Genomic DNA, 13,539 nt, shown 5'->3' on the forward strand with positions numbered 1-13,539 from the left:
TACCCTAACCCAAAGTACATTTTAAAACCATTTTTACCCTATGTGCAGTATGCAAAGAGAAGAGTTGCCAAGGATGCTAGGAGAGTACACTAATTTTCCATTTTCTGAGCAACCTAATGACGTAAGTGTGAGGAATTTTTACATCATGTTCCTCAAAGTGTCAATGGTGTAAGTGCGAAACAACTTATATGGGAGCATCTTAAATCCAGGACTGACTGTACTATCCCACTTCAGAAAGGCTATAGGGAGCTTAATTGACTCCTAGTCGTAAAGCACTCAGACTTCTGCAGAGAAGGACAAAGTATTATTTAATTATTATTACAAACCCTCTCTGCTCTAACCTTAGACGCCCCTAAGGGGCATGTGGCATGTTAACAAGAGGAGCAGTCTGCTGTGATGCATAACCAGCAAGGCCACTGTAGAAGCCTTAACTCTGCACTTCCTGACAGGGGCCATTCAAATAGCCTGGACGGTTTGCTCCATTGGTTTGCAGTGTGCTCACCAGGCTGCCGCTCCAAGTGTCCCGTTTCAAACCCAGATACACAAGCAAGGCAAACAGAGCTGGCGGAATCCAGCGAGCGGGGACCCCACTCCTCAGCTTACTCTGCACTATTCAGCTGTCAAAATCCTTGAAAACAATGAAGCTGGTGATTGGTTCAACCACTTCCTTGCTTTCATGCGTAGGAACGTGCACGTGTCAGTCCAGCCATCAAGGCCAGTGCACCAGCTCAGCACAGGCTAGCACGGAAACATTTCAGTGCAGCTGAACAAGGAGCTACCCCCAAAGGACATCACGCACAGAAAAGCCCCTCAAACTGGTAGGCAGTCTTACAACTCAGAACCAGCTTTTGCCCTCTGTGATAAGCCCAGTGCAGCAAGCCAGCCTCCAAGCTAGCAGAGAAGGAGCCAGAGCCAGGATACCTCAGCAGGCAGAGGGCTGTATTTGCTAGGCTATGCTGCCCCCTGCAAGACAGGAGGTGGCAGGCAGTGAGGGAAGAAACCACACCCAACCTCTAACCCTGCTACAGGCAATGCATTTTGCTCTGCTATTGACAATGACAATCCACCCAGCAGTTTGTTCTCCTCCAGCCTGCTCCTTCTCACTCTCTCAACCAAAGCAGCCTGCCCGCCAACCCCCTGAGGAAGTTGGCAGCATCCCCTCTCCTGGGAAGGGAAAGCAAGGCACAGAGAGGGAAGTGACTGGCCCAAGGCCTGGTGGGACGGAGTGCAAAGACGAGCAGTCACGAAGTCAGTAATAACACATACAACCCACATGCATGTCCTGGGGGTGCTGGCCTCTGTGCACAGAACAAACGCTTATTATAGGCCTCTAACGACCATATCAAACAGCGTTAAAGCTAGTGTCTTTATGATGCAGACAGCAGGATTCCTGGAAGAGAATCAGGAAAACCATCTGCAGTCGCTATCACCTTTGGCTGGCTCTGAAGTAGCACCCAGACCAGGAAAGCGCAGGCATCCAAATCTCTCCCCAGTTCCTTCAGCCTCAAAGAACAGAACTGCTCTTTGACAGTATTATCCTGAGTCCTGGCGGGCAGGACTTGACCTTCTCCCGAACCCGTTCTTGTCCCGAAATGAAATACCACTCCCCCCAGATGGGGAGCACGTGATGACATAGGTACCTCCTGTGTGCAGAGACCCCAGCACACCAGAGTCAGCCCAGACAACACAGCACTGCTGAGCTCCTCCCCTGCCTTGTGCTAATGCTGGTGGGGAAGGCAACAAAGAATGCAAAAACCAGTTTTAATTCATCGTTAAAAGAGCATCCAACGTCCTGGTACATGTTCCCCTAGGACAAGAGCTGCCTCCCTGCCCCTCCAGTGAACTTGTGCTCCTGCTTCACGTGACTGAAGGCTGAGGTTCTCTTAGGTCAACACTGCCTCACTCACGCTCTGGGCTTGACACAACCTCATTAGGAGGAGAAAGAGCACCACCCAGTGGCAAGAGAGAGCACTCCTCAGCCCCCTTTTAATCACTACGTTAGCAGAAAGAGCAGCAGCATCGGGCAGACATGGCCGAGGAGGAGGAGATGGTGCATGAGAGGATGGAGAAAAGAATGGCGCCACAAAGAGAAGAGGTTCATGCACTGCTCCTGGTGTAAGATGTTCTCCTCACTCTCATTTCTGTATCTCTGGCAGAAAGAGAGAACACCAGCCTTCCTTTACGCAGTGGGATAAGAAAAGCCATTCCCAGTCCTTCGAGAGCAACAAGAAGTCTTGTGGCACCTTATAGACTAACAGATATTTTGGAGCATAAGCTTTTGTGGGCAAAGACCCGCTTCGTCAGATGCATGAGTGGGGGAGGGTTTCAGAGGGGTATTTAAAGAGTGGGGTCCCAGTAAAAGGGAGGACCACAGCTGACAAGGTCTATTCAGCAAGGTGCAAATGGCCCATCATCAGTAGTATGCATCAAAAGAGGAAAAAACAAGTCAGATCAGACAGTGGGATGTGGCCCATTTTAAGAGTCTAATGGGGAGGTAGTAACACCCAGGGCAGAGAAGCTGCTTTTGTAAGGGGCCAGCCATGCCCAGTCTCTGTTTAATCCTTGGTTGATGGAGTCAAATTTGCAAATAAATAAATCTCTGCAGCTTAGAGATTTCTCTCTCCATTTGATTTTTGAAATTTTTTTGTTTCAGGACTGTCCCTTTAAATCTGCCACTGAGTGTCCAGGGGGACTGAAGTGCTCTCCCACAGGCTTCTGTACGGTACCGTTCCTGATAGCTGATTTATGTCCATTTTTTCTGTTACGGAGAGACTGTCCAGTTTGGCCAATGTAAATTGCAGTGGGGCATTGCTGGCACTTGATGGCATACATAGACAGCCTTTCGACAGCCTGCCAACCTTAAACAAATCCTCACCAGCCACTACAAATCACAAACCAGTGACTCTCGGCCTGGAACCAGACCCTGCAACAGCCCTCACTGCCAACTGCTCACATGTCAATACCAGTGACATCATCACAGGACGTAACATCAACTATACCATCAGGTCTCCTTTACCTGCACATCTACTGATATAATATATGCCATCATGTGCCCCCGCTGAGGGTGGACTGGGACTGGCAGCAGCAGCTGGAAACTGCTGGCTTCTAAATAAGCTTGATATCTAGAAGCCTCTGCTGATTGGCTAAGCCTCAGTAAGGGGAAGGACTTTGAGGCAGTTCAGGGCTTTATAAAGCAGTGTCCAAGCGAACAGGGGACTGTAAACAGGGAGTTCACAGAGGGAGTTTGGAAGGGGCCAGGGACCCTTGCCTTTCTTTTAAATCCCTGTTGTAGGATGGCAGGCATGGATAGTGACAGGTCTACTGTTGTTACCTGCTCGGGATGCGCCATGTTTGTCTTGCTCCCCAAGGAAAGAGGGGATTTCATCTGCACTAAGTGCAAGCTGGTCTCCATTTTAGAAGAAAAAAATAGAGGACTGGAGGCTCAAGTGTTAACCCTACACTCAATCAGGGAGGATGAAGATTTCCTTGGCAGAAGGGAGCGTTTAATCTTGCAGGCCCGGCAGGCAGAAGAACCGGGGAGGATGGTAAGGGATGAAGCAGAGAACTGGCAGCATATAACTTCTAGAAGAAAAAGAAGGCCGGTACACAAGTCCCCCGTCAATACAGAGATAAGTAATCGCTTTCAGGCTCTCTCCACTGGTTCTGCAGTGGTGAATGCTTTGGAAGGAGCCTCAAAGGGAAAAATATCAGAAGGGAACTGCTTCTACTGAAAGACATGGGCTGTGTAGTCCTAGGGGTGGGGGTTCAATGACCACCACCCCCATAAGAAAAAGACGGGTGGTGGTGGTTGGGGACTCGCTCCTAAGAGGGACTGAACCATCCATCTGCCAACCAGAATCTCATGAGGTGTGCTGCTTACTGGGAGCTCAAATTCAGGATGTGACTGAGAGCCTTACAAAAACCGCTCGAGCCTTCGGAATACTACCCCTTCCTACTTCTGCATGTGGGAACTATTGATACGGCCAAGAATGACCTTGAGCGGGTTACTACGGATTATGTGGCGCTGGGAAGAAGGGTCAAAGAATTTGGAGTGCAAGTGGTGTTTTCGTCCATCCTTCCTGTTGAAGGGAAAGGGCTTGGTAGGGACCATCGAACTGAGGAGGTAAATGCATGGTTATGCAGGTGGTGTTGGAGAGAGGGCTTTGGATTCTTCGATCGTGGGACACTGTTCCAGGCACAAGGATTATTGGGAAGAGATGGGGTCCACCTAACCAAGAGAGGAAGAAGCATTTTCACAAGTAGGCTTGCAAACTTAGCGAGGAGAACTTTAAACTTGGTTCGCTGGGGGATGGTGACCAAAACCCTGAAGGAAGGAAGGAACTTGGAGGCCGGGAAGAAATGCAAAGAGGAATGTACAACAAAAGTGGACCTCTGGTTCAAGTAGAGAGGGCAGGAAGATCGACGGGTTATCTAAGGTGTTTGTACACCAATGCCAGAAACCCGGGTAACAAGCAGGAGGAATTAGAAGCCCTGGCTCAGTCCAACAACTATGACTTGATTACTTGGTGGGATGACTCGCATGACTGGAGCGCTGTCATGAAAGGGTATAAACTGTTCAGGAAGAACAGGCAAGAGAGAAGAGGAGGAGGAGTTGCACTGCATGTAAGAGAGCACTTTGACTGTTTGGAACTCCTGTACATAGGGGGAGAAAAGCCTGTTGAGAATCTATGGGTCAAGCTTAGTAGCGTAGGCAGCACTGGAGATGTGGTGGTTGGTGTCTGCTACCAGCCGCCAAATCAGGATGATGAGGTAGATGAGGCTTTTTCTGGACAACTGAGAGAAGTTTCCGGTTCGCGGGCTCTCGTTATCGTGGGGGACTTCAATTACCCTGACATCTGTTGGGAGACCAATACAGCGGTACACAAGCAGTCCAGGAAGTTTCTGAAGAATGTTGGGGATCATTTCTTGGTACAAGTGCTGAAGGACCCGACCAGAGGTCATGCGCGGCTCAACCTGCTCCTTACAAACAGGGAGGAACTAATAGGGAAGGTAGAGGTGGGTGACAGCCTGGGAAGCAGTGATCATGAGATGGTAGACGTCAGGATCCTGACCAAAGGAAGGAAAGAGAGCAGCAAATTACACACCTTGGACTTCAGAAAAGCAGACTTTGACTCCTTCAGGAACCTGATGAGCAGAATCCCCTGGGATGCTACCATGAGGGGAAGAGGAGTCCACGAAAACTGGCAGTATTTTCAGGAAGCCCTATTGGAGGCGCAGAAAGAAACTGTCCCAATGCGCAGCAAGAGAAGTAAATATGGTAGGAGACCAGACTGGCTTAATGGGGAAATCCTTGGAAAACTGAGGCACAAAAAGGGAGCTTACGAAAAGTGCAAACTTGGACCGATGTCTAGGGAGGGGTATAAACGTATAGCTCAAGAATGTAGGGCAGTTATCAGGAAGGCGAAAGCACAACTGGAATTGCAACTCGCAAGGAAAGTGAAGGATAACAAGAAAAGTTTCTCCAGGCATGTTAGCAAGAAGAAGGTGATCAGAGAGGGTGTGGGGCCCCTACTGGATGACGGAGGTAACCCAGTGACAGATGAGGTAAGGAAAGCTGAAGTACTTAATGCTTTCTTTGCCTCTGTCTTCACAGATGAGGACAGCTCTCAGACTCATGAGATAAGTGATGCATTATGGGATGAAGGTGGACAGCCTTTGGTGGAGAAATAACAGGTTAGGAGCTATCTAAAAAAGCTAAATGTACATAAATCCATGGGCCCGGACCTAATTCATCCGAGGGTTCTGAGGGAGTTGACGTATGTTGTTAACAAGCCCTTGGCCGTTATCTTTGAAAAGTCATGGGGATCAGGAGAGATCCCGGATGACTGGAAAAAGGCAAATGTAGTGCCCATCTTTAAAAAAGGGAAGGATGATGATCCAGTGAACTATAGGCCGGTCAGTCTTACATCAGTCCCTGGAAAAATCATGGAGGAGCTCCCCAAGGAAGTCATTTTGAGGCACTTGAAGGAGGGGAGAGTGATCAGGAATAGTCAGCATGGATTCATGAAGGGCAAGTCATGCCTGACCAACCTGATTAGTTTCTACAATGAGATAACTGGCTCTGTGGATAGGGGAAAATCAATGGATGTGACTTATCTTGACTTTAGCAAAGCTTTTGATACGGTCTCCCACAATATTCTTTTCAACAAGTTAAAGGAATGTGGATTGGCTAAATGGACGGTAAGATGGATAGAAACCTGGCTAGAAGGTCGGGCCCAGTGGGTAGTGATCAACGGGTCAGTGTCGGGATGGCGGTCAGTTTCTAGTGGAGTGCCCCAAGGTTCGGTCCTGGGTCCTGTTCTGTTCAACATATTTATCAATGACCTGGATGAGTGGTTGGATTGCACCCTCAGCAAGTTTGTGGATGACACTAAGCTAGGGGGAGAGATAGATATGCTGGAGAGTAGGAATAGGGTCCAGACTGACTTAGACCAATTAGAAGACTGGGCTGTAAGAAATCTGATGAGGTTCAATGAGGACAAGTGCAGAGTCCTGCACTTGGGCCGGAAGAATCCCAAGCATTGTTACAGGCTGGGGTCCGACTGGCTCAGTAGTAGTTCTGCAGAAAAGGACCTGGGAGTTGTAGTGGACGAGAAGCTGGACATGAGTCAGCCGTGTGCCATTGTAGCCAAGAAGGCTAATGGCATATTAGGTTGCATCAAGAGGAGCGTTGCCAGTAGATCCAGAGAAGTGGTTATTCCTCTTTATTCAGCTTTGGTGAGGCCGCATCTGGAGTACTGTGTCCAGTTCTGGACCCCCAATTATAGGATATGGATACACCGGAGAGGGTCCAGCAGAGGGCGACCAAAATAATTAGGGGGCTGGAGGAAATGACCTAGGAAGAAAGGTTGAGGGAATTGAGACTGTTTAGTCTGCAGAAGAGAAGACTGAGGGGGGACTTGATAACAGCCTTCAGCTTACTGAAGGGAGGATGCAAAGAGGCTGGAGAGAGGCTGTTCACAGTGGTCACAGATGGCAGAACGTGGAACAATGGTCTCAAGTTGCAGTTGGGAAGGTCCAGGCTGAACATTAGGAAAAACTTTTTCACTCGGAGGGTGGTGAAGCATTGGAATGGTCTACCCAGGGAAGTAGTGGAGGCTCCATCCTTGGAGGTGTTTAAGTCTCACCTCGACAAAGCCCTGGCTGGGCTGATCTGATGGCTTTGGCCCTGCCTACGGCAGGGGACTGGACTTGATGGCTTTTTCAGGTCTCATCTAGCTCTATTGTTCTATGATTCTATGATAAGCGATGGTCACATAAATACCACCCTAAACCAAAAACCCACAGACCGCTATGCTTATCTACACGCCTCCAGCTTCCATCCAGGGCATAGTACACAATCCATTGTATACAGCCAGGCACTAAGGTACAACCACATTTGCTCTGATCCATCAGCCAGAGACAAACATCTACAAGACAAGCTTTCCTCAAACTACAATACCAACCTACGGAAGTGAGGAAACAGATTGACAGAGCCAGACGGTACCCAGAAGCCACCTGCTACAACACTGGCCTCTCAAGGAAAACAAGAGAACACCACCAGACATCACATACAACCCCACCTAAGGCCTCTCCAAGGCATCATCAGTGATCTGCAACCCATCCTGGACAATGATCCTTCACTCTCACAGACCTTGGGAGGCAGACCTGTCCTCACCTACAGACAGCCTGCCAACCTTAAACAAATCCTCAGCAGCAACTATAGAGCACAACACAGTAACTATAAACCTAGAACCAATCCCTGCAACAAACCTCTCTGCCAACTCTGCTCACATATCTACACCAGTGACATCATCACAGGACCTAACATCAACCATACCATCAGGGGCTCCTTTACCTGCACATCTACTAAAATAACATATGCCATCCTGCGTCATCAATGCCCCACTGCAATTTACATTGGCCAAACTGGACAGTCTCTCCGTAACAGAAAAAATGGACATAAATCAGCTATCAGGAACGGTACCGTACAGAAGCCTGTGGGAGAGCACTTCAATCCCCCTGGACACTCAGTGGCAGATTTAAAGGGACAGTCCTGAAACAAAAAAAATTTCAAAAATCAAATGGAGAGAGAAATCTCTAAGCTGCAATTTATTTGCAAATTTGACTCCATCAACCAAGGATTAAACAGAGACTGGGCGTGGCTGGCCCCTTACAAAAGCAGCTTCTCTGCCCTGGGTGTTACTACCTCCCCATTAGAGACTTAAAATGGGCCACATCCCACTGTCTGATCTGACTTGTTTTTTCCTCTTTTGATGCATACTACTGATAATGGGCCATTTGCACCTTGCTGAATAGACCTTGTCAGCTGTGGTCCTCCCTTTTACTGGGACCCCACTCTTTAAATACCCCTCTGAAACCCTCCCCCACTCATGCATCTGACGAAGTGGGTCTTTGCCCACAAAAGCTTATGCTCCAAAATATCTGTTAGTCTATAAGGTGCCACAAGACTTCTTGTTGTTCCCAGGCCTTGTGTTTCAAGCACATGCCTCAATCCAAGTCTAATAAAATAAACAGACCCCCCCGCCTCCCTGTGCTGACAGTAACAGCGAGCTGTATTTCAGAAGGGGGGTAACAATGCCATAAAGAGAAGGAGGCTTCAGTATGCAGCAGTAGACAGCAAACCAGTTCTAACAACAAAAGGATCTTTGTGGAGAGCTCTTGGCCCCGCTCTGTATGAAAAGCTAATCTCTCACCTCTGGCTAGGTACGTCCCCAGCAGCCATCTCCAGAGAGGTTGCTCAGAACTCTTATACAATGTCTCCTGCATGCAAGATACTCAAAAAAGCTTAGCATTCCTCAAGAAAAGTAAAGCTCCACACAACTGTCCTAAAAAATGGGGTGTTCAGCTTATACATTCAATGCTTTTTATACCTCAGTGTTCACAGACAAGGTCAGCTCCCCGACTACAGCACTAGGCAATGCAGTATCGGAAGAAGGTGGGCAGCCCTCGGTGGGGAAAGAACAGGTTAAGAGCTATTTAGAAAAGCTAGACACACACAAATCCATGGGTCTGGATTTAATGCATCCGAGGGTACTGAGAGAATTGGCAGATGTCATTGCCGAGCCTTTGGCCATTATCTTTGAAAACTCGTGGAGACTGGGAGAGATCCCAAATGACTGGAAAAAGGCAAACATAGTGCCCATCTTTAAAAAAGGAAGCAAGGACAATCCAGGGAACTATAGACCAGTCAGCCTCACCTCAGTGCCCGGAAAAATCATGGAGGAGATCCTCAAGGAATCCATTTTGGAGCACTTGGAAGAGGGGAAAGTGATCGCTAGTAGTCAATATGGATTCACCAAGGGTACGTCGTGCCTCACCAATTTGATTAGCTTCTATGACGAGGTAACTAGCTCTGTGGCCATGGGGAAGTCAGTGGATGTGATATACCTTGACTTTGGCAAAGCTTTTGATACAGTCTCCAACAACATTCTTGCCCGTAAGTTAAGGAAGTATGGATTGGATCCATGGATTATAAAATGGACAGAAAACTGGCTTGACAGACGGGCCCAACAGGTAGTAGTCAATGGCTCAGTGTCTGGTTGGCGGTCGGTCTCAAGTGGAGTGTCCCAAGGATCAGATCTAGGGCCAGTACTGTTCAACATCTTTATTAATGACCTGGATGAGGGACTGGATTGCACTGTCAGCAAATTTGCAGATGATACTAAGCTAGGGGGTCAGGTAGATACACTGGAGGGTTGGAATAGGGTCCAGAGTGAACTAGACAAATTGGAGTATTGGGCCAAAAGAAATTTGATGAGGTTCAGCAAGGACAAGTGCAGAGTCCTGCACTTGGGACAGAAAAATCCCAAGCAATGTTACAGGCTGGGGACTGCCTGGCTAAGTAACAGTGCAGCAGAAAAAGACCTGGGGATTACAGTGGATGAGAGGCTGGATATAAGTCAGTAGTGTGCCCTTGTAGCCAAAAAGGCTAATGGCATATTGGGGTGCATAAGGAGAAGCATTCCCAGCAGATCTAGACAAGTTATTATTCCTTTCTACCCAGCACTGGTGAGGCATCATCCGGAGCATTGCATCCATTTCTGGGCCCTTCAGTACACAAAGGATGTGGACACAATGAAGAGGGTTCAGCAGAGGGCAATGAAAATGATTAGGGGTCTGGCGCACATGACCTATGAGGAGAGGCTGAGAGATTTGGGCTTATTTAGTTTGCAGAAGAGAAGACTGAGGGGCAATTTGATAGCAGTCTTCAACCTTCTGAAAGGGGGCCTTAAAGAGGATGGAGGGAGAGTGTTCTCAGTGGTGACAGATGACAGAACAAGGAGCAATGGGTCTGAAGTTATAGAGGGGGAGGTGTAGATTGGATAACAGGAAAAACTATTTCACCAGGAGGATGGTGAAGGACTGGAATGTGTTACCAAGAGAGGTGGTAGAATCTCCATCCCTAGAGGTTTTTAAGTCCTGGCTTGACAAGGTCCTGTCTGGGATGACTTAGATGGGGTTGATCCTGCTTTAGGCCGGGGGCTGGACTAGATGACCTCCTGAGGTCCCTTCCAGCCCTAGAATTCTATGATGAACCATATCTGACTCATCAAGCTCACACAGATTCAGGCTTGCTAGAGATACAGATGGGACCTGTGAGAGACGCCTTTAGTTTATTCTTTCCCTTGCAGGAGGAAAGGAAAAAAATTTAGCTTCTAGCAGAATAAACACCACACATGCTACTCCTACAACAGAAGCTAAATGCCTGGCTCTAACCCTCACTGAGCACAACTCCGACAAGGTGGTTCTAGGAAAAAGAATATTACGGGAAAAGAACATTTCCTGAAAAAGTCCCCAGGTTGGAAGATCACCAGAAATTCTCAGCTACCAATGCCACCTTTCCCATCACCTAAACTGAAGCCCCCCGTGCAATCATTTTGCTTCCTCTTCCATTTATCTTTACAATTCCAGGAACAGCAACATGTCCACGTGTTACCAAAGACTCAGCACTAACAACATGCCTTAAACACACAAAGCACAAGGCCATTACCCTGACTCAAGCCTGCTCACACAGGAGACATCAAAACACCAGACTATTTAAGCAACAAGAAAGCAAAACAGATTCAGTGTCATTCAACTGCATTCCAAACACAACACCAAAGTCAATGGCAGTGTTCCACAGAACTCACATCACTGGGGTTCAGGTTCCCAAGATGGCTGTCCTGCCCCGAATCCCTGCCGGACTCATGGCCCTGGGAGCAGTGGGAGTGGGAGGGATGAATCCAGATCTCCAGACGAGTGGCATCATCCCCAACTTGTCGGAATGCAGACCTCTTGCCCTTCCCCCATCGGCTGGGGCTGAGTTCCGGCACCTGGTGATGCTTCAGTTCCAGCTGTTCAGCCTATGCAGACAGGACAGACCGATTCAGAAACCTCTGGGACTGTGGCTCAGGAAAAGTCAATCCTCGCTTCATTTACAGAGGAAAGAGTCTGTCAGGGGCCATCTGATCCCCCACCTTGCAAACCACAGCATCCTGCTGCAAGCGCTAATGCGTGGCTACTAGTGGTTAGTCACCTCAGCACTGGTGGAAGATGCTCGACTGAATGCCCTGGAGTTTGAACAACTGTCTAGCCACAAAGCACCTATGCAGCACGAGCAGTGCACAGTAAGTGCCGCAAGCTGCCAACGTGTCAGCTCTGATCTGGACTGTCCACTTCTAGGGACAGGAGAGGAGGGGATCTCAGTCTCCATGGCCCATCTAAACACACAACCTATTTGATAGCCCCCAAGCAGCATGCTGAGTAGGATGGTGGAGACTGTCATATTGGGGATTCCTGTCCCACTAGAGACTGAAGCAATGTTCAGGCTCTGCTTAGCTAAGGTGCCCCTAACTAGTGACCCAGAGATGAAAAGCTCCATAGGTTATCAGCGACCTCTGGAGCCGCTTGCCCCTCTTAGGAAGGGAACAGGAAAGGAGGAGTCACTTTGCCAGCTGAGTCTCCTTTCCACTCTCAAAAGTGCCTTCCTCAGAAATACAAAGAGCCAAATCCAGGTCAACAGCCGTTTGCCACACACATTCCCCTCCCTGCCCCGCTTCCCCCACACTATAGCCTTATGCTCCAGTGCAAGAGTGAAACACCTGAGCACTCATCAGCAAGCACCTACAGCGTCACCCAGCCCAGCCCAGCGCCAGGGCACGGCAGGAGGGGGCAGAAGTGCACCTATCACAGCAGGCAGCCCGTGCCAAGACTCACCTTGCGTTTTGTCTCTTCAAACAGGCTCATGAGGCTCTCCTTGGCTGTGAGGATTGGGTTGCTGGCAGCCAGGCTGCGCATGTAATAGTACACCGCATCCAGCTTCCTCCGCTGCGGAAACAAACCAGACGCACAACCCACATCATTCTGGAGCCGGCGGTATGAGCCCATTCCCCAGCAACCCATCACCCTGTACCTCCTGGCACACCCACACGGGCAGACTCTCATTCACAACTAAACACAGAGCAGCCGTGTCCTGCTTCCATAGCATGTCCCAGACAACCTGGGGCCTTGATGGACACACTTACCTGCAGCCACCCATGCCAAGTCCACGCCTCTGGGCACCGTGGCATAAATCAGCAGGCCACAGGCCACAGACCCAGTGAACCAGGCACTGAAATGAGCCTGCTTCGTTGGTTACCACAGAGCTTCCCAACCTAACACTGCTCCTCTAGCTGCATGTCTGCCGGTTTATGGGATTTGCTTTCCCCCATTACCATTGCACGTAAGCACCTCACAACCCTTTTCTATTCAGAGAGACTAACAGACCTGTCCAAGGTCACACAGAGACCCTGTGGCAGATCGGAGACCTGATCCCAAGACTCCAAGTGCCCAGCTAACGCCCTCCTTACTGGATGATCATTCCTGTCAGCATCCACTTTCATGCAGCTGGGATATGGGCTGTTCGTGCAGGTCACTACTAAGGCAGGCCCCAAACGCGTTTGTACCTGTCAAGACTCACTTAGGATTTTGTTTTCCTGAAAATGAACAGCCACACAGCACAGCAGAGGACTCCATGGCCATGCACTCTGCGCCATGAGTCAGGGTGGTCAGCAGCAGCTGTCACAGAATCATAGGGCTGAATGGAACCTCAGGAGGTCATCTAGTCCAGCCCCCTGCTTTAAGCAGGATCAACCCCTACTAAGTCATCCCAGCCAGCACCTTGTCCAGCCAGGACTTAAAAACCTCGAGGGATGGAGAATCCACCACTCTCTAGGCAACACATTCCAATGCTTCACCACGCACCTGGGGATGTAGTTTTTCCTAATATCTAACCTACACCTCTCCCTCTTCAACTTCAGACCATAACTCCTTGTTCTGCCGTCTGATACCACTGAGAACAGTTTCTCACCCTCCTCTTTAGAGCTCCCTTCAGGAAGTTGAAGGCTGCTATTAAATCACCCCTAAGTCTTCTCTTCTGTAAACTAAACAAGCCCAAATCCCTCAGCCTATCCTCTGAGGTCTTGTGCTCCAGCCCCTTAATCATTTTTGTTGCCCTTCGCTGAACCTGCTCCAGCACATCCACATCCTTTTTATACT

At 49.0% G+C, this 13,539-nt stretch overlaps 1 protein-coding gene across 4 annotated transcripts in view; it reads right to left on the bottom strand.

Moving 5' to 3' along the window:
• Positions 1-13,539, bottom strand: part of SMG6 (SMG6 nonsense mediated mRNA decay factor) — a 158,503-nt gene that overhangs the window by 130,662 nt on the left and 14,302 nt on the right. For all 4 annotated transcript variants that reach the window (XM_075013600.1, XM_075013599.1, XM_075013602.1 and 1 more), the window contains exons 7-8: positions 12,220-12,330; positions 11,154-11,366 (exon numbers count right to left, since the gene is read on the bottom strand). In XM_075013600.1, coding sequence (XP_074869701.1) covers positions 11,154-11,366; positions 12,220-12,330 — 324 coding nt within the window. The remainder of the gene's footprint in view (positions 1-11,153; positions 11,367-12,219; positions 12,331-13,539) is intronic.

Source organism: Carettochelys insculpta, chromosome 19, assembly GCF_033958435.1.
Source record: "Carettochelys insculpta isolate YL-2023 chromosome 19, ASM3395843v1, whole genome shotgun sequence".
NCBI lineage: Eukaryota > Metazoa > Chordata > Testudines > Carettochelyidae > Carettochelys > Carettochelys insculpta.